The 21,657-nt window shown below is 45.3% G+C and overlaps 1 protein-coding gene across 19 annotated transcripts in view; it reads left to right on the top strand.

Moving 5' to 3' along the window:
- The window catches only part of LOC149325704 (polyamine-transporting ATPase 13A3-like), a 783,814-nt gene that overhangs the window by 360,101 nt on the left and 402,056 nt on the right, over positions 1-21,657 (top strand). For 15 of the 19 annotated variants that reach the window (XR_016286322.1, XR_016286321.1, XR_016286323.1 and 12 more), the window contains 3 exons: positions 105-239; positions 11,352-11,499; positions 16,152-16,286. Coding sequence is in view for 16 of the 19 variants with exons in the window: in XM_089563621.1 (XP_089419747.1) it covers positions 105-239; positions 11,352-11,499; positions 16,152-16,286 (418 nt within the window). In the remaining 3 variants the exon portion in view is untranslated. The remainder of the gene's footprint in view (positions 1-104; positions 240-11,351; positions 11,500-16,151; positions 16,287-21,657) is intronic. The other 4 variants (XM_089563629.1, XM_089563630.1, XM_089563624.1 and 1 more) reach the window with 2 other exon arrangements.

Raw genomic sequence — 21,657 nt, 5'->3', positions numbered from 1 at the left:
CTATCACCACAGGATGCACAGTATATCAACCGCCATTTCACCGCGCCCCGCTGGGGCACAGCACCACGACTGCAATGGAGCGCTCACCGATGTTGCTCTTTCAGGTGGCCCTTTTTCTCGGCGCGTCTCTGGAGGCACAGTCCGCAAAATCCTGCGCGAGCTCTACCGGGCCCGATGGACGCGAAAATTGGAAGCGGTCGCCACTTCTGGACAACTGCCACCACCTGTGCTGGCAACCGGTATGAACCACACGTGTCGACGCTATCACCACAGGATGCACAGTATATCAACCGCCATTTCACCGCGCCCCGCTGGGGCACAGCACCACGACTGCAATGGAGCGCTCACCGATGTTGTTCTTTCATGTCAGTTAGCTTGACCGCTCCTACTGCCGCGTAAAGAGCGACAATCGTTTTCTTATTGTGGTGTTGTGCCCCAGTGAGTGGCCTGTTGCTTTCACGAACTGTGACAAGTTTGTAAAAGACCTGCTGTGTAGAATTTTATTGCTTCTGTCTGGGGATGTTGAATCGAATCCTGGCCCTGGAACGGAAGAAGTTCTAGCAACTGTCTTGGAAACTGTGCAAAGAATTGAATTAGGCCAGGATGATATCCGCAACGACCTTCGCGCTTTAAAGAATTGGCAGGCGTCCGTTGATGTCGAGTTGAGACAGCTGTCAGCTCGAATGCGGGTGCTAGAGGTGGACACTGCTGCTCTAAAAAACAGCAGTGCTTCACCAGTTCAGGCGCCCGAGGTTGCTCTCGAAATCTCGGACAAGTTAAAATCTATCAAATCACGCTGCGATGACGCCGAAAACCCTCTACGCCGTTCCAATCTCCTTTTCTTCGGCCTACCTGATACCTCTGACGAAACCTGGTCATCCGTTGAGACAAAAGTAATAAACTTAAGCTCGGAAACCCTCGGTGTAACAGTCGAGCCGTCTCAAATAGAGAGCGCACATCGCCTCGGGAAGTACCAGGAAGGCAAATGCAGACCTGTCATTGTTAAACTTGCACTTTTCAAAGACAAACAGCACGTTCTGGAAAAGAGGCCGAAAATCAAGAATAGAAATTATGCTGTACGAGAACATTTTTCATCAAGAACACGAATATCAAGGAAACACCTACTTGATACTTGATTTTGCGAAATCACAAAACGCCACGTATAAGCTTAGCGTAGACAGACTGCACATCGGTGACGCCACCTTCGTATTTGATGCTGCATCTTGGAGCTATTTCTACAAGATCTACAAGATCTACAAGATAGCTCACACGGGAAAAGATAGCTGGTACCATCGATCATTCAAACTCTACTTGTCGTAATCACACGCTATCACGATTACACTTATCATGCACTAATATGCGTAGTTTGCTACCCAAACGTGTGGAACTATGTTCATACCTGGAGAATAGTGAGTGCGACATTTTAGCATTAACTGAAACGTGGCTTAATCCTGATATTTCTGACAGTGAGGTACTGCCCGATACCAACGAGTACATAATCTTCCGCAAAGATAGAGAAAACAAAAGAGGAGGAGGTGTCCTAATAGCCGTCAGGAAGCGTATAGCATCTCACCTTGTAAATTTACCCAGTCCCCTTGAGATTATATGGATCTGCATTACGTCATAATTCGTTAATTCAATAATAGGCGCATGTTCCAGACCACCAGAAAGCTCCGCTGCTTTCATATCTCAGTTGCGCGATAACCTCAGTGCCATAAGGACTAAGTTTCCTAAAGCTAATATATTTCTGATGGGGGACTTCAATTTTTTGGACATTGACTGGTCTAACCTAACCTCTGACTCTCGCTGTTCGAAAGACTTCATCGACTTAACTTTAGATTTTTCTTTAACTCAGTTAGTAAACCAACCTACACGTGGAACGAATATTCTTGACCTTGTTTTGACTTCATGCCCCGACAATTCAAGCACCGTTTCTACTAGTGAGGGATTCAGTGACCATCTGATTCTTAATTTTGTAGTTAGCATCCCATCACATACGCGGCATCTCACGTCAGCTCATATTCAACTATAAAAAAGCTGATTGCAATCTTGCAATATTTTAGCGCGAAACACACGGACAGACAGAGTAGACGACACGAGCGCTGACTAACAACTGGAAGTTTATTCGAAAACACGTAGAATTATAAAGAAAGAAAGTGCGATAAAATCGTTCACAAGGTCGGGAAAGTGTGCGCGGCCGTTCGGAACAGGCTAGACAAGACACTGCCTCGACAGGACCCGCGGAAGTGTACTGCCAGTCATGCCAGCGATTTCACCGCCTGCGAAAAGGGGGTTGTGTACAAGGTGCCATTGGCCTGCGGGAAGGTGTATTACGGCCAAACGGGCAGGTGCATCAACGTGCGGCTGCAGAAGCACAAGAACTCACTGGACTGCAGAAAACCGGTGTCTTCGAACCTTGTTTTGCACTGCCGTGAGTGCAAGGATCTCGGCACCTGCAAGTGCTCGCCGGACCTTGACAACACTACGATTGTGTACAAGCATGACAACGTGTTGTGTAGGGAAATTTACGAGGCATATAGTATCGCCAAGGCTCATAACATATGCGTGGCCAAACCGTCTGTTACTATACGGGAAAAAGAGGTAGCTTATCCGGACAAGTGCTTTGCGCCTTGATAGCAGGAGCTGGCGGTGACTGTTGTGTTTAGTTTTCTTCTTTTGGTTTTTGACGAACGATTTTATCGCACTTTCTTCCTTTATAATTCTACGTGTTTTCGAATAAACTTCCAGTTGTTAGTCAGCGCTCGTGTCGTCTACTCTGTCTGTCCGTGTGTTTCGCGCTAAAATATTGCAAGATGTATGTTAACCAACTCGCCCAATCCACAGTGCTGATTGCAATGCTCTTAACGTTGGTCTGCAAGAATTTTGCTCCTCGTACCTTTCCACTTTCTCTTCCCGTACCATCAATGAAAACTGGACCTTATTTAAAGAAAAGTTGCTGTCATTAATGGTTGCTCACGTACCACAAACATCATTTCGGGTCAACATTTCTAAGCCATGGTTCATAGGTCACTTCGCACAATTAAGAATAAAAAGAAGCGCTTATTTAAAGCAATGAAAAAATCTGGATCCCCCTCTCTGAAACTGCAACAGAAAGACTGCGAAAAACAAAATTGCCGTGCCGTTCGTAAACCGAGACACAAATTTTATTCTCATGATCTTCAATCCCTTATACGCAACAACCCTAAAAAATTCTGGCGTACAATATCCCCAGCTAACACTCATGCCCAAAATCGCTCTACAGGACAATACCGGAAATTTCATCACTGACGAAGAAAGTGCGACTATCTTTAACAATTATTTTACTTCAGTGTTCACCCATGAAAATCTTTCTAACATTCCTGCCACCGCCGAAGTCGACTACAGATATATGACCCCTATTGCATTAACTGTTGAAGGCATCGCGTCACTAATCAAAAACCTTCAAATGTCCACTAGCTCTGGTGCTAACGGAATCAACGCCAAAATTCTTAAACTCACTATAAACTCGAGCAGCTTAATCTTGTATCACATTTTTCAGCAGTCTTTATCTACAGGTGAACTTCCGTTTGATTGGAAAATAGGCAAAGTCATCCACGTGTTCAAATCCGGAGACAGAAATAACATCAGTAACTACCGACCTATATCTTTAACCAGTATTGCATGTAAGCTTCTAGAACATATCATTGCTTCAAATGTTGCGCAGCACCTTGAACAAAACCGCTTTTTTTACCCTCATCAGAACGGTTTTAGAAAAGGACTATCATGCGATACACAACTCATGGAATTTACGCACGAAGTTCTAACTAACATGAATGATAACCAACAGACTGATTCCATTTTCACCGACTTTTCTAAGGCATTTGATCGTGTAGCATATTGTCGTTTAATTGCCAAATTCTCTGCTTTAAATATCGACTCATTAACGCTATCATAGATTAGAAATTTCCTCTCATTTCGTAAACAATTTACCAGTATAAATAATTGTTCATCCTCTCTCTCTGAAGTATCGTCCGGTGTTCCCCAGGGCAGTGTCCTGGGCCCGTTACTATTTTTAATATATATTAACGATCTGCCAACCGACGTTACCTCTAACATCCGTTTGTTTGCTGACGACTGTATTATTTACCGCAAAATTTCTAATCCAACCGATCATATCGCTTTACAGAAAGATCTAGACCATATAACAAACATATAACCATATAACAGACCATATAACAAACTGGTGTTCCATGTGGCTAATGCCGGTCAACACTGATAAGTGTAAATTAATGACTTTCAGCCGTAAACTTTCAAACTCTTCTTTCACCTACTTGCTCAGCAGTAATCATGTGACAACAGCGTCCTCATATAAATATATCGGCACTCATCTAAATCAAAACGTTTCCTGGTCGACACATATTAATAAAATTACAGCTAAGGCTTCACGAACCGTTGGATACTTAAAGCGTAATCTTCATGGTGCACCATCTGACACTCGAAAACTAGCCTACCAGACGTTTGTCCACCCGCAACTAGAATTTGCATCACCCATCTGGTCACCTCACCAAGCGTATCTAACACGTAATCTCGAATCTATACAGAACCGTGCTGCACGCTTCATCGCTCGCGATTATAACCGGCATTCCAGCGTCAGTAAGATCAAGTTATCGCTATCACTTGAGTATTTAGAACCACGTCGTACCGTAGCACTTTGCTTATTTCATAAAATGGTTTTCAGTCTTCACAGTCACACATTACCTTTGTCACGGCCATGTCGCACATCTCATCGCCTCCATAATCATAGCAGCTTTACGCGTATTTTTGGTCATACAAAAGCATTCAACATGTCTCCTCTCCCACGTGCCATAAACTATTGGAACAGCCTTCCTGACGATGCTACTAATACCAGAAATCCTGCTACGTTTCGTGATAAAATAACCGCAATCCTCGCCTAGTGTCTCAGTTCTCTGTATTCTTGCGAAAAATCTGTTTCATTGCTGCTTAGTGCGAACTAACTTGTGCACTTTTTAGCCTTACTGTCAAATCTTGTTCCATTTCCATGTTGCCACATTTTGAAACATGTAATTATTGTGTATTGTATTACTTTATTTGTATTCTACTGAGTGCCTCTTGCTAACTATTGTGTAACGTTTTTCTTCTGTCGTTTCTTTTGTTTTTTTGTGTTTTTTGCGCTGTTCTGTAACTTCTATGTACTGCCCCACTCACACAATGCTCCAATGTAAAGGAGCCTGTGAGTAACTTGAATAAATAAAAGAAAGTGCAAAAGCCTTGCATTACGCCTGATTTACAGAAGCAAATAAAAACCCGAAACGAAGTGTCTGGCACATTATAAAAATGAAAGATCTGTCCATCCTAGAGCTCTACAAAAAATTAGGGATAGATTGGGTTATGACGTATAAAAATCTTGAATTAATAATTGTAGTATAAACTTTTTCAGAAACCTACACGACCAACCAAAAACCTGGCACACTCTAAACGATCTCTTTGGATGGCGTTGCGCACACGAACAAACATACACAGGCAGAGGCAGAAAATAGAAAGAGCGCATGTTTGTTGTTTTTTGCATGTGTATGTTTGTTCGTGTGCGCAACGCCATCCCATGAAAGCTATGCACCAACTCGCCCAGCAAGAAGTTCTTCTACGTTACTCTAAACGATCTTCTTCAAAATCCGAAAAGGTTAAAACTGCGCAAAAGATGAGGACTTAGGGAACCAGGCACATACAAGACGAAACGAGCACAGACTGCCAACTGCAAAGGAGAAAAACTGTCATGAAAGTGGCAGAATGCGCAATCGTAGGCATTAAAAATATCTTAAACTATGGTGAAGCTCAGCCGGTGAACATTTTCATACCTGGAAGACTGAACAGTGCGAAAAATGGCATGGTTTTACAAGTGGCCTGATAGAATAGCAATTTCTTCTCCTAAAACCGAAACAAAGGCACCTCAATAACACCATCTGCCGGGCTAGTTGATTGAGATCCAAATGTACCAGCAGCGCGAACACAAAAACAGGAAGGAGGAGAAGATAGTACAGAGCGGTGAACTTCCAACTTTTATTCGAAGAAAACTGAACCCGCACTTGTATACACAAACCAGCTAAAAGCCCCTAGGGGGAGTAATCAAGACATGCGATTGAACTGAGACCCACACGATGTCTAGGGCATCAAAAGATAACAAGAAATATAATATACAATGAGTTCCATGAAATGAAGCACGAATGACATGGCGAAAAAAAGAAAATGAAAAAAAAACAGGGTTAAGTGTGCCCGAATGACAAAAAAGGATGGAAAAAATGGAAAAACAGGGTTGAAGGTGCGATTTTTGCTAAACGTATGAGATGGCGAGAAGACGATGAAAAGGTTAGCGATACAAAGAAAATGCTAGAAAGAATCTGCAACATGTGAAGTGTGCCTCTAAAAACCAGGTAAAATCAGATAAAACCAGACATAAAGATGATTTCTTTTTCAGATAGTGAGATAGATGGGGTGCTTACGCAACTTTCCTTAATGGCTGAGATGTAGGCGGCTCCAACGATTTCGCACATTAGTTGGCTTTTAGGCTTTTTCAAGATGGTTGAGCTAACCTCATCCCAGAATGCATTACCAACTAGCCCGGCAGCTTGCTCTCAATAACCGGTTTCGCTGATTGCTACTGTTGAATAATGAAAGTGAGTGGCGAGTGTGTTTTCCATTCTGAGAGTGAAAGCGCTCAAAAAGACAAGGACGACAGGGTAAGACATACACACACAAAGCGCTTTCTATGTCTCTGATTCTGTCATCCTTGTCTTTTTGAGCGCTTTCACTCTCAGAACATTGCTACCAGTCAGACGTTGACGCTATCTTTTTTTCCCTACACTCCATTCCAGGTTGCACTTTTTTTTGCTTGTTTGGGGAGTCACAGATACCACTAACGTTGAAAGTCTTTTGTTACTGGCGAAAAAATCTTTCCAGTTTATTGTAAGTTTATCACAATATTTATTTATTTCTACAATACTGCAGACCCTTAGATAAAGCCAAGCAGGAGGGGCAAAAGTACTTAAAAAGAAAAGCGGCAAATTACATAGCAGAAAACTAACATATTCGTACTAGAACATAGTAAAGAACAAGAAAAAAACCGCTCAGCAATTATCAATAAGCAGTTTTTTTAATGGCATCGATTCTGTTCACAACCTCAGGTGGGAATTGATTCCAATGAGTTATTGTGTAATGAAAAAATTAGTATTTAAAAGCATTGTTTCCAGCACTCTACGCTGTTAGTGATTCCGTGTGACGATGTCGCGTTGGTCGCGTTGTGATAGGCTTAAGAAATAAATCACAGGTCATGGACGGTTTGTTATTCTTGAGTAGGAAAAGAAATTTCAATCGTGGAATTTTCTTCGTGTTTCCAATGTCTGTATGTGGTTTTGGGTCATGGAAGTGGTTGGAGAGTCAGTAGAACGATATTTATAAAGATGAATCTAACAGATTTTCGCTGGATCATTTCCAGTGTCTCAGTGTTTTGTTTTGTATAAGGGTCCTAGACGATGCATGCGTACTCAAGTTTCAGTCTGATGTTGAATGTGTAGGCTAGAAGCATTGCACTAGAAGGGGCACTTTTTATTATTTGCCCAAGAAAGCAAAGTTTCCGAAAAGACGACGTGCATATGTTGGTTATATGTTTATTCCAGCTAAGATTATTGGTTATAGTAGCACCTAAGTATTTGTATTCGTTAACTTCCTTAAGCGGATGATTTGGAACGGCATGTGGAAATGATAGGTACTGTATTTATTGGTCATTTTCATAAAGACTGTTTTTTTTTTTTTTAAGCTTCATCTCCCATCGACTGCGCCCATGAGTGAATGTTGTGAAGGTTAGAATTAAGGATCACTTGGTCTTGGTAGGATCTCATTTCATGAAACAAAACACGATCATCGGCAAAAGCCTGATTTCCACTGGTTCACTAATTACATCGCCAATGTCATATCTGTAGGCCAAAAAGCAATAATGGTCCAAGCACACTTCCTTGCGGCACGCCAGAATTGACGGGAAAGCAGTTTGAACAATGGGCATCAATTCTGTGGCACGGGGCGCGGTAAGAAAGTTAAACAGAAACCCAGGTAAATATGAAAGAAGGGAGACCGATATCTTCAAGCTTATATATTAGTTTGGAATGTGAAAAAAGGTCAAAAGGTTTCTTAAAATCTAGAAAAATGACGTTCATCTGCCCTGACTTCTTTAGAATGTCAGCAAAACTATAGACAACAAATTTTAATTGAGGGACGGTCGAAAAGCCCTTTTTAAATACATGTTGGTGTGACGATAGAATGTCTCTGTCGTTTAGAAAGGAAGTTATATAAGTGGCTACAATGTGTTCGATAAGTTTACAAGAACATTCCTTAAAACAGCGCAAAAGACAAGGACACCGAAAGAAAATACACGCACAGCGCTGTTCATGGTTCACCAACTAGCCTGCACGTCTACCCTTGTAAGAAGATGCAAGTGATATTGGACGAAAATTAGTAAGAGATGAGGCTTTACCTTTTTTCAGTATTGGCACAATACACGCAACTCTCTAATCCGAAGGAACAGTGCCGGTTGATAGGCTCGCATGGAAAATTATGGCTAGAAATTGGGATAAAAGTTCACCATAAGGGCGCAAGAACATATTTGGAATTCCATCTGGACCAGGAGACACTTTTATTTTGAGATTCAACAACACTGAGAACACACCTGCAGAAGATACAATGCTTGGTTCGGGATGACATGATACAGCAGGTTGACATAAATGGGAATTTGTTTTCGTGAAGACACTGTGGAAATATCTGTTAAAATGCCCAGAAATGCTTGTTTTATCGGTGATAAAAATACCATTATGCAGATTTGGTCGACAGGTTTGTTTTTCCTGCACAAGTGTTTCCAAAACTTCGGCGGGGCATTCTGAATGAAGCTTGGTAGCGTGTTCAGGAAAGAAAAAAACAGCGCGAAATTCTACACAAACCACACAGAAAGACGGACAGGACGGGCGCTGTCCGTCTTTGTGTGTCGTTTGTGTAGAATTTAGCGCTGTTTTTTTTCTTTCCTGAACACAATGTCACACCAACTAGCCCAGCAAAAGGTATTGGTAGCGTGTGCTCAAAATAATTACGTTTTGATTGCCCCACAGCCAGTGCGCAGCTTCAATAGCGTTTCGGCAGGCACGTGTTCGTTTTAATCGCTTTAGTTTTCGTTTAAATGCAAGACATTACGCGTAATCCAAGGTATATTTTTGCGTTTTCTTTACTTTGTTGGGAATAAAACTTTTTAGACAATAGGTGCAGATTTCATTAAATTTATTCCATAGTACAGACACGTCCTTTTCTTGAAAATCACTCAGGCATAGAACAAGGTAATCAAGTACTCTTTAATCCCTGGCACGCGAAAAGTCTATCATACAAACACGCTTAGCATGAGGAGAGTTGTGGGGTTTTTGAATTCGACATGAAAAATACACCATACTATGGTCAGAAAGGCCGTTTTCCACAGAGACGGAAAAATTTTCAATTGATCGCCTGACAAAAACGAGACCAAGTATAGAGGCACAGATGCCCTGGACATGCGTTGGTTTTGTAACCACCTATTGAAGGTTGTGTTGCAACATAGTATCAAAAATGCCATGCGTGCGTAGGCCGGAACCAGTAACAGGACAATTCTAATCAATTCCCGGCAGGTTGAAATCTCCAAGAAGAATAATGTTATCATGAGTGAATTTGGTCATGCGGTCATATCAGCCAAACCAGAGAAAAACCGCTGTGACGAATCAGGTGGTCGGTAAACAGGAAATAAAGATAAAGGCCGGCCCCCGCAGCATAGTTTTAACGAGACGCTCTCGTGATCATGAAGATGTGGTAACACAAAAGCTTGAATACTGTGTTTCACCAAGAAAGCAACACCACCACCTCTTGATTGTCTATCGCAGTGGTATAAGCTATACGAAGGGGGGAAAACATCAGTATCATCTATTTCTTCTTTTAGTCAAGTTTCAGTGATTACTACAATATGCGGACTGTAATCTAAGATTAGGGCTTCTAGTTGATCGCTTTTATTTACCTACTACGGGCATTAAGGTTCAGCAGGCGTAGGTTCTTATCGTTGGGCGGCTGGCGTCACTCGGTGCCTGAACTCGACTGACGACAAGTGGCGACTGGACTGTTCAAACCTTGCACATGTGGCGTCGTCCCACGCATAAACTGTACTATCCACTTTCAATTTATCATTTATCAGGGAGATCATGAGATCCAACAAGGAAATAACAGAGAGAGGGAGAGGAAAAATCTTTGCTTTTTATGGTATTCATATGTTCCATGTTTTATCAGACATGGGACATATGTCTTCCACGCTTCATAAAATATTGCACACCTTATGTGAAATGTAGTACCTACGAGGTTTCCAAAATTTTGCCTTCGTGTCGCATGCCTTTCATGCAACTAATCGCCTCATATATTGGCTATGCGAGCACGGTGCGTCTGTCGAGGCACTATCAGGTTTGGGGCACCTGACTGCAGACTTTTTGAGCACAAGTCTGTTCTTCTAATGAAGCAGACACATGTGAAGAACAATGTCAGAAGGTGCCCGAAATTCCGGAAGCGTTTCTTGCCAAAATCAAAAATTTACTCTAAATGACATGCCCTCGCTTCTTTCTTAAAAATGAAATTACTGAAGCAGAAAGTGCGGGCTGACAAGGTGATTTAGGAACTTGCGCATTTTCTACGTTTTCTGTTATTTTTTTGCCAGAAAAATAGCTCATGTGCCACGCTTGTGCTGTCCCTTCCTCTGTCCATATCTACGCTTGTTCACGCTAGCAGAAGTCATATCGCCTATGCGAAAGGGATACTACTACCCGGTAGAATACATCGGAGGAGGCGTAGTATGCGAGAGCAGCAGGAGCTCTGCTCGTGGCCCCGGCCTCTCGCAATGACGGCAAAATAGCGATTACTGTCCACAGTTCAAGAGTGGCAAGCTCGGCTAAGACCGCCCTATGTTGTCGTCTGCCTCTGCGTCGCCTCTTTTCGCGTTTTTATTCTTTATAATGAATCACCAAAAGGCCTGCTGCTTTGCCCGCCTAAGACTTGCACAGCTCTAATGTGAACAAGCCTATGCGTACGCCGTCGACTAGCACGGTGAATCCGTCGCACGGGGTTGGGACTACAAGATAGAACAGGAAATGTGTAGAGCGCACGTGATGTGACTGCTTGTAGCCTCTGCATTTCCCGTAACAAAGGCCTACGCGCCGTCGAAGACGGCCGAAAACAGGTGCCATATGTTTTCGGCATGTGCGGATTCGAACGACATTACACCGCGAAATGACGCCGCCAATACATGTCGCATAACGCAGGTTTACCAGGCCAGTCGAGAGCCCGCGGCAGATGCCTGTTCGCAGCCCCCTGGTGGTTGCCATGGCAACATGTCACACGCTTACTTCCGTGGACGGAGAGTTGGTCGGGGACCCGCTGGACCTCAGCATGTTCCACGCAACTCGATGGGTGAGCGTTTTTTTTTTCTATCGTAATAGTTGTTGCGTTCAAAGTGCAGCGGATATTAGGACTCTATCTCGCATTGGAACATTAGCATCATGCTCACAACGTTGAATACATGTACATATGCCAGGCGCACACCATTGGGGCTGGTGTAACCGGAATAACTTTACCAGTATGCACAAAAGGTTCATTTCCTCATTAATTCATTACGGCTCAGCGCCTGTAGACGACCAGTCAGCAGGTAGCGCACACGAAGAAATCGTTGCGAGTTTAGGCAGGTCCTTGAATATTATACAGTCAATGCCGTTGAATAATGTCGTTGAACAAAAAGACAAATTTTTGATCACTTGCAAGCACGACGGTAGCGCCAAAGCATCGCGAGGAACCGAAGGAAAAATTGGAGGAATAGTTGCACACATACAAAGTGAATGGTCGTTTAGGCAAAATGAAAAAAGAAGCATAAACTGCCGGAAAAGAAACAATCAGATTCACGCACGAAATATTAGGCGCAGCTGGTGTAAACGTTCATTATTATGTATCACGCATCATGATGAAAACCTAAAACTGTGGGGCTCTGGTGGACTGGGGCGCCTGCTTACTTTTTTTAATTCGAAGGCTTGCCATCCTGTACTCGAAAGTAATTTGCAGAAATTGGCGCATGAAGCAAATGCTTATTTATTAAGGTATGACAGCAGATTGTTGTACGCAAAGTTTGTTAGGAGAATAAAAGAGAAATATTGAATTCTACGTTAAAAACAGTAATGATTCATCCCAATCAAAGTGTTAAAAGAACTGAAAAAAAAGTGTACATATTTTAAATTTTTCAAAAGTGCACGGAATGAACACAGCACGCCAAATTTCATACCGTTAATTTCTTTTGTAGCAAGGCCGATTATATTTATGATTAAATACATAAAGACCATAGCTGTACAATAGACAGAACTTACTCATTATAATCTCTCTACTCTCTGACCAAAAGAATACCCTTCACATAGGCTTCTTTTGTCGGAAGGACAAAGCAGTAACAAAAAGTTGCAAGGATTTATTATTTTCATTTATTACGTAGAAATATATATGGTAAATATGCCCACAGTTTCAATAAAAACGTTGTACAGGAATAGAATTTGATCGCTTGCGTAAGAACTAATGCCAAAAAGTGATTTTAGGTTGATTGGCTCTCTGCAAAGCCCCGTAAGAGATAACCGGAAGAGGCTACTGGTGTTAAATATTGATATGACAAATTAGTTCAGTGCGCAGAGAAAAGCATCATTCGATGAAATCTAACCAGTACCAAAAGCAAACTCTTCATGTCTCGTGAAATTCTAACAGAAGAGAATAGAAATATCACCCTCATAATGCAATTTACAGGCTTTAAAACCCTGGTTCATACTGTTAGCAGTTTATGCCAACTGTACTGTACTAAATAATGTAGAAAATTTTATTCTGACATTTCCTCTGCGGACCTTTCGCTGCTGCCTATTCAGTTTTCTCGTTTTCTGTCACACTGTATTTACGGGCATGATTTCCTAGAAGAAATCTCGCTGTCCTATTCTGAATATTTTTCAGAATTCACTTATAAGCTGACATCCAAGTGATTCAGAACAAACATATCCATATTTAATCATTGATTGCACATGACTGAAATACAGCTGTGCTTTTAAGAGACGTGGTAATTAGTGAAATCACACCGCAAGAATCCCAAAAATAATGTGGCCTTTTTCTCAACGGAGCTGTCATATTTATTCCGTCTTAAATGAGATGTAAACAGGACTTCTAGATATCTATGTCCCTTGCCTATGCTTAAAGTAACATCAATAATTTAATAAGCCGCCGGGATGGCTCAGTGGTTATTAATGATATTGTTCACAGCTTTGCGCAGTGGTTATGGCGATCGGCCACTGACCCCGAAAGACGCGGGTTCGATCCCGACCGCGGCGGTCGAATTTCGATAGAGGAAAAATTCTTTAGGCCCGTGTATTGTGCGGTCTCAGTGCATTTTAAAGAACCCCAGGAGGTCGAAATTTCTGGAGTCCTTCACTACGGCCTCTCTCATAGGCTGAGTCGCTTTGGGCGTTAAGCGCCATAAAGCAAACGAAACCTGTAATTTAATACCTACATGCATGGTTGGGCTTTCTTCTTTTAAAGGTGAAATGAACAGTATTAATTACTTACTTTTAATAGCGTACACCCAAACCGCACACCAGGCTGCTATAGTGTCTCATTCAGCTTGAAATATGCATGCAGTTTGAAATGGCACTCGCTACTGGATAAAGAAAAACATCCCCGTCGGACACGTGATCGGCTCGCAAAGACGCAGAATCACTGTCGGCAAGCACCAGGCACGCATCATTGTCCTTGAGGAGGCACTGCGGCTGAACAGTGGAAAGCTTGCAATTGTATACCCTGCATTTCACCGCTTCGCACGACTCATCGTCAGCCAGCAATAGGCAGCGCAGACGCGGCCATGACAACTTCGCCAGCTGGAATCGGCGAATGTCCAAAATCTTCGCTATTTTGGCACTAGTCCAAGTCGAAGGTCTCAGACATCCCAGTCGAAGATCCAGTATAACTGTCAACTAGAATAGAAAGAGAAATCCATCAAGAGGGACCACCGCAGCAATATTCGTCGAAAAAACTGGCATGAGCCGTATGAAACCCGCCATGGTCACCGCCATGTCCCCATGGTGAAACAATTTTGAGAGGTCACTTAAACTCCGACTTAAGTGTAGGACGCAATAGCTTTAATGGGTGAACGCCAAGACATCAGGAATTCTTTATTCTCGGCTTCCCATTCATAGAGATCCCTAAGACGGCGCAGTAGTGCAGCTGAGAAGCGATGGCCCTGCTTTCGCTGCCATCCGTGTTCCTACTGCGCCCCAGGTTGCTGCTCCTAGGTAACTTATTAACTGCCACCTGCCACAGGTTAGTTTGTTCAGAATGCAGTGAGCGGGCTGTGTGACGCCACAGAGTCGCGTGACCCGGGTTACTTCTCCGGGGATTTTTGCTCGCAATGCAGACGACGCCGACCACGACGTCGCCGGAAGAGGCAAATATTATTAGAAATAACTACAAAAAATACACACCGGTTAAAATACGCCTTATATATAGCTCCGCTCCTTCTTACTCTCGCTTTTCCTTGGTTTTCGCAATGTGGCCGCTTATTTTTTGTCGCTATATCTCGCTATATAGCGCCCGTCCTGTGTTTTTTCGTGTTCCTTCTGTCCTCGTTCCGTAGCGCTGTTGTGAATCTGTTTATTAAGCATGAACCAACTAGCCCACACCAGAATCCTCTTATATCTCGCTGCGCCTGTATGGAAACGCACCAACCACGCAGCTGGGCACAGCACGCCGATAAGCACGTGCACCTTTATCAAGTTCTCGCTCAGTCCACGCGCATGTTCACGCAGGCTACATAAGGCACGTTTTTGTCCACGCTCAACCTCTACGAGTTCTGTAACAAAATGTACGCGATCTCACACACCTCACAGTTCCGGTAGAAATGAGTGCTGAGCTTTTCTTATTGTGGTTGGTCTTAAGCTCCCCTTTGTTCAGCGTTGCTTCAGTGCGCCCCATACTCACTCAACACTCAGTGGCTGCGCGAATGACCGCGACAGTTTGGACCGAAACCGTGGGTGCGTTTTAGAAAGCGATCACTCATTGAACAAGCAGCAGGGAAGTGGAAAAACCAAACAACATTGGGGGTTTGCTACAGAACATCGAATATTTGCGAGAAAAGACACTGTCGAAAATATACCGAACAGGAGTACTAAATAAGCAAAAGGCGAATTTCGGAGCAGGAAAGTGCATGAATATAAACCTATCATCACCTCTGGTACGGAGCAGATTTATCGTTGAGGCCATGACAAGAACTGGAATTAATAAAATTTAAAGGTGAGAAAGCTCTGTTGCGGGTGATGTTAGCATAAAGAAGTTCTTCGTTCTCCTTCAAACAAAGTGTGACCAATTATTCAGGCGACGCAACTTATCTTAAAATTCACCGAACAGGATTAGACTCTAGATGCCTAATGCAAGTCTGTGCTGATGGGGTGTGAAATTTATTTTCCTCTAGGTATTTCTGACATCGCTATTAAGATGTTATTAAAAAAATAATGTTCCTCCTTGAGCGCTGAAACCCGACCACTGATCCTGTACATCATTTTCCTCCCCCCCCCCCGCATGTTTTTCAGATAGAGTACTCAGCAATAATTTCGAATTTATTATCTTTTTATTTGCTTAATCATGTACTGTCCATAACATGCGCAAATAATACCACAAGCATACAGGATACTGCTGGTTGTGTGTTTTGACTTTTCCTCTACTTTTATTCCTACTGCCAGACCTTTTAACATTAATCAATGGTTAAATAATTTTCGGCTCAGAGCCAATGTTAGCTTGTTGTGTTAGAAACGCAACAAGGGTTTATAGCGTAACACTCGTTGCATAGGAGCCGTCATGACGCACACCATGTTTCGGGAGCGTCACCTAAAAACTGACAGCGGGTCATCCAACATTTGGCAGCCGCTCCTGCATGCTTGGGGTGGCGGCTCTCCCCCCCTCTCTCTCACACACACACACACACACGCACACACACGCACGCACAGGTGCGGCCCCAACAAAACCCCGTGAAGCGGTTGTAAGGAGACATATTTCTCCCACAGGTGATGGAAGAACCCGTGGCGGAGGCGCCTCAATACGACGTGCTCACGCCGACTGTCGTCAAACCGCCGCTGGGCAGCGAGAAGAGGGCTGAGGAGCGACTACTTCAGCTGCCGCCAGCTGACCCTTCGTATGAGGTGGGAGTGACGTGCGAAGGAGGAGAGGGAAACGAGACAGAGAAATATTACAACAAGCCATCGTTCCCTCACACGGGGGCCACAACGGGCTTACAGCTCCATGCCTTTCATTATTATACTAACGGTTCCCTACGGCAAAAACCAGCGCCATGTGTCGTCTTACAGTCAGAAACTCGATGTGCTTTTAGTGCTGACAATGGAGCTGAGTTTAATTCAATGGATTACTACGGGAGTCTGCTTGCGCTTGCATCCCAGTGCACCACGTTTGAATTTTCTTTACCTCGGTGTGTCACCACCGGCATCAGTGGAAAGCTGTGGAACCAGACTTCGAGCCCTGGCACCCCTACGGCCAGTCTAGCGAAGCAGGAAGCACTCGGAGTCCTGAAAAGGCGAGCCGAGAGATGTTTTGGTGAATTTTTAACCCTTTAGAGATTTTTTTAAAGGTTTTTTAAAGATTCTTTTAAGATACGAGTAAAGTTCAGGTTCTCTTCCCGTTCCTCGCACCAGAGGTGCCCCGCCAGAGACGGTTTAACTTGAAAACTGAAGCTTATCTTCGCACCAGGGGTGCCCCGTCAGAGACGGTCTTCGATGAGTTACGATGCTGAGATAAAGGGAATACTTGAAGATTTATATACAGATATTTACAGCATATACAAGTTAAGGCACTGGAGACACATTAAGCAGCAAAAGGGCAAAGAACAAAAAGGTGGAACTGGCTAACACTAGGGGAGGCCCCTACTCGGCATAGCCGAAGATGCATAGCAGCTGACCTTAGCTCAGAACCCTTTTTCCCCGCTCCGGGGCCCGGTTTTAAAACCCTAAAGGCCCGGCCCACATTTGGTAGCTTCCAATCATGCTACACTCTTCATGCGATTGGCTCATCGAGAGCATGGCCAGCCCTCTAGCCTCCGTAGGGCAAAACACCCTCTCCATTGCAAAATAAAAACAAACACAAACGCACAGTCGTGCTAGCCAGTACCAGCATGTGCGGGGTAGAACATTCTATCCCTCCAAAATAAAAGTAAAAACAAACAAAACACACTCGTGCGAGCACGTGACGTCGGTTTCCCCAATGACCCCCCGACCTTGGCGTCGTCTCGGAATTGGGAATTATCGGGCTTAAGCGGGCAGCTACCGCTGTAGCTGACACTGCGGGCTCGGACCTGCATTCTGAGGCGACTTAGCCTTCCCAAGGCTGTTTATTCGGCGCCTCACCGACCCCCGGTCAGTAGCGTCACACAACTCGGGCCTTCGCTCCTCCCGGCTAGCCGCCGTGACGCCGTTCCGTCCGGCAGTGCTTAATCCTCAGGAATTCTGCAGTCTTTTCGAACGAGACGTTCGTCGCGAGCTTGTGTCGCATATCTGGTGTCCGCCAAGACGAGGGGATTAAGACAAGGGGGGGTCGACCTGTGGCGGCCCTTCAGCCACATAGCTTTCACCGCTCTTTTGCCTAGCCGGCGCGAATCAGCCCCAAGGGGCGATGGACGCCCAAGCGGCCCGGCGCCTGCGCGCGCGCATCGTTCCAAGAAATGTCATTCTTCGCTTCGAGCGCACCCCTCCGTCCCGTCACGTCCCGTCGAGGGGGGGGGGGTCCATTGAAGACGGCAGCGGCGGGGTACTGAGGAAGAATTAGCGGTAGTAATGACCCCGCACGCACTACCGATCCCTTACACGCCCTTTCCAAGATTCCAAAAAGGGCTCAAATGGCACTTTTAGAATTATAACAAAAGGGATCGGTGCCTGTCACGAAACCACCCTGCGGGTGACATAACATAAACAAAACGTACACATTCAAATGCGCGTTTCACACTTAAATCCAGCGCATTGGCCGAAGTCCAAGCTGTCGCGCTGGAACCAGTTGCATCAACAAAACTAAAAGCAAAATATTGCACACGGGCACCAGCACAACATTACGCAAAATGCTTACGGGCACCAAGAAAACATAAGCACAATGCATACTCAAATACACACGGTGGCATGCTTGCTGTGCGTTGTAAAACGGAGTTCAAGTTGATAGGCTGTACCCAGTTCACCTGCATGCACACCGTCGTCCTGCTCGCGAACGAGCACACATACACACACACTCGCAACTGGAGAACTCAGTAGCACTGATATGGGGTCCGTAAGCTGCCACGTGAGCCTCCCTAGTTGCACCGAGTGTCCCTGTGTGCGTTCGAACCACTACGCGTTAATCAACCCGATTAACGCCTGGCGGTCGCTCAGCTCACTAGGCTGATGACGCCACGGGGCGAGAATTCAAAAGCTGCTGCCTTCCAGGATCGAAAACTTCCTGGTCCTTGATAGGTCCAAAACCTTGACTACACAACGCACCTGAAGGCATGCGCTCTCCGGCGCGCAAGTACGCACCGCGTGCGCCGTAAGGAACATAGCCCCTGACTTGTCCAACCGTACCAGTACGGTCCGTCTTGCTACACTTGATTTTGCGACCTGTAGCACGGAACTTACTGTTGCTCGTATCGACTTTCAATCTACAAGCCAAGCCCCTGCCTTCTGCTACTTTGCCTCGCTTGGAGCCATTTGCCTCGTTCCTGCACGGGCAAGTCTCGAAATTTCCGCTCCCTGCATTGTAGGCGCTGGCCGGCTCCGTAGCATCATTTAATTCTGGGGCTGCATGAGCCCCCTCGCGGTCATTCGACCTGAATTTGCCTTTTGGCAAGTCGATACGCATCTCCTTGTCCTCGAAGGACCTGGCGTGACACCCGTCGGGTGCGTTCAACAGCTGCACGGCGCCCGGTCCGGTCGGCCCATCAGGCCCCCCTTCGTTCTCTGCCTCGGATGGAAGGCTACTACCATCACTAATGCTATGGGGCACTTCATGCCCTATGCCTGACACAATAGAGAGTTTTAGTATAGCGGGCTTTGCGTAATTGCGTGCATAGCGGAATAGCGGGTCCAGAGTGCGCATGCGCAGAACGCTAACGGGGAAATAGCGTTAGCGTACGCACGCAATTTTCTGAATTTAGCGTTGCGGCATTTGCGCCCTTAGCGTGGAAACATGGCGGCGTCCTTTCAAGCGACAGCCGCCCGCTTCAGCCGATTCAGCAGCTCTTGCGATTCCGGTCGGCATGTTTACCGGCAACTACTGGTGTTTTTGCTTTTCGCTATGACTTACCTTGCTTCGACGATAAAGTTTAAGCTGCAATTCAGCCCTGTTTTTGAGATACGCTCTCGATTCTGGAGCGCGCAAGCCTAATAGCACCTCCAGCTGCACTGCTACCGTCTGCAACGGCCCGAAACGCAGCAGGAACCTAGCAAAAACGTCTGGAACGAGACAAAAATAGATTTGGAGGCTTTTCGCGGTGTTTTATGAACTTAAATTATGTAAAGAAAGTTTATATTAAATTTACAAATGTTTTTTTAACATTAGACGTCATGTGATAAAAAATATTCTTGCTCCAACGGCTTGTAGTTAAAATTGCCTTTACTAGATGGCGCCCCTATTTTACGTTTCTATTTTATTTTTTTTTTCAATTTCGGGGCAATTTCGCATACGAAAATGAACGCTGCACTAATAATTCGTTTAACAAACTCGGAAATATTATACTTTGGCAAGTTAGCGGCAATGTCAACCATTTTAGAAGGACCGTTGACATCCATGTCAAGCAGATGGCGTTTAGCGTTTTCAAAACGCTATACTAAAACTGTCTGTGGGGATAAGTTGCTTGCGGCACGCTAACGTAATTTCCCTTAGGTCCGCTATCACGCTAACTCTATACTAAAACTCTCTAATGTGTCGTTGCGGCAACGTTATATTTCCTGCTGTCACTAGCTCCGTGTCGGAGGTCCCCAACTCAGCAATCGAGCCTGCAGGAATTAAGCCGCTGTCCTGCTTGTTATCGGACAGCTTCGTCTCGATTGCCCCCGAAACATCGGAATTTGGCTGCTCATTTCCGTTGCTAGCCGCGCGCAGTGGCGGAAAAGCTGTAATATTTTCGCGCCCTTCAGGAATCTTATTTTCACTTCCTGCGCTTTTCACCGCCATTCCTAGCGAAGAGGCGTTCTTGAATATCGGCTGCTTGTTTACAGCCACCTGGCTGCTGCTTCCTTCACTTGTGCTCGACGAGCACAAGCCTTTGCCTTCCAGCGCAGGCTGTCTGGACTCGGAGTAGTTTCCCCTGGCTAGTTCACTAGCCCTCCTAACCCCCTTGAGCTCAGCTAACCCGAGCTCTACCTGCTGAAGCCTTGCTTCTACCGCCTTCAAGACGTACTTAGCATCCTGAGGTTTTTCCTCGCGAAGCAGCGTCTTTCCGCCATTTACCTTTGCAAGTTTGGCCTCATAGTACGCCAAGCGCGCCTTCGCCAATTCTACTTGGCACCTCACATCGAGTGAAGGTGGGCATGGATAACCCTCCATACCGCCGTCTGTTGTCCTACCGGCTCGAACACATGCACAGGGACGTGAACAATTGGACGAAGGAAATTCACGGTTTCGATGCGTCGATCCGCATTGCCAGCTTCCTGGTGTCGGAGTCCACCGTCACTTTCACCGCACGCTGCGATGAGCTGTCGCACGCCGCTGGGCCTGTGCCCGCTGTCGTCACTTGCTGCGACCCGCCGGTGACCGTCGAGTTTCCTACTCGACACGCTGCTTCTCCTGGTTGCCGTCTCTCCGCAGGTCCTTTCTCGAAAGCTGACCTGTTGCCTGGTCGTCGCCTATTTCCCTGCCTTCAGTCTTCTTCCTGCGCCGTCTTCCGATGGCCGCAGGATCCTGTCGACTGCGCCAGTAAAGTTCAGGTTCTCTTCCCGTTCCTCGCACCAGAGGTGCCCCGCCAGAAACGGTTTAACTTGAAAACTGAAGCTTATCTTCGCACCAGGGGCGCCCCGTCAGAGACGGTCTTCGATGAGTTACGATGCAGAGATAAAGGGAATACTTGAAGATTTATATACAGATATTTAAAGCATATACAAGTTAAGGCACTGGAGACATATTAAGCAGCAAAAGGACAAACAACAAAAAGGTGGAACTGGCTAACACTAGGGGAGGCCCCTACTCGGCATAGCCGAAGATGCATAGCACCTGACCTTAGCTCAGAACCCTTTTTCCCGGCTCCGGGGCCCGGTTTTAAAACCCTAAAGGCCCGGCCCACATTTGGTAGCTTCCAATCATGCTACACTCTTCATGCGATTGGCTCATCGAGAGCATGGCCAGCCCTCTAGCCTCCGTAGGGCAAAACACCCTCTCCATTGCAAAATAAAAACAAACACAAACGCACAGTCGTGCTAGCCAGTACCAGCATGTGCGGGGTAGAACATTCTATCCCTCCAAAATAAAAGTAAAAACAAACAAAACACACTCGTGCGAGCACGTGACGTCGGTTTCCCCAATGACCCCCCGACCTTGGCGTCGTCT

The sequence above is a fragment of the Amblyomma mixtum genome, chromosome 10 (genome assembly GCF_055824585.1).
Source record: "Amblyomma mixtum isolate Tamu chromosome 10, ASM5582458v1, whole genome shotgun sequence".
NCBI lineage: Eukaryota > Metazoa > Arthropoda > Arachnida > Ixodida > Ixodidae > Amblyomma > Amblyomma mixtum.
Note: the sequence above shows the minus strand (reverse complement) of the source record. Positions and strands in the feature narration are given on the sequence as shown.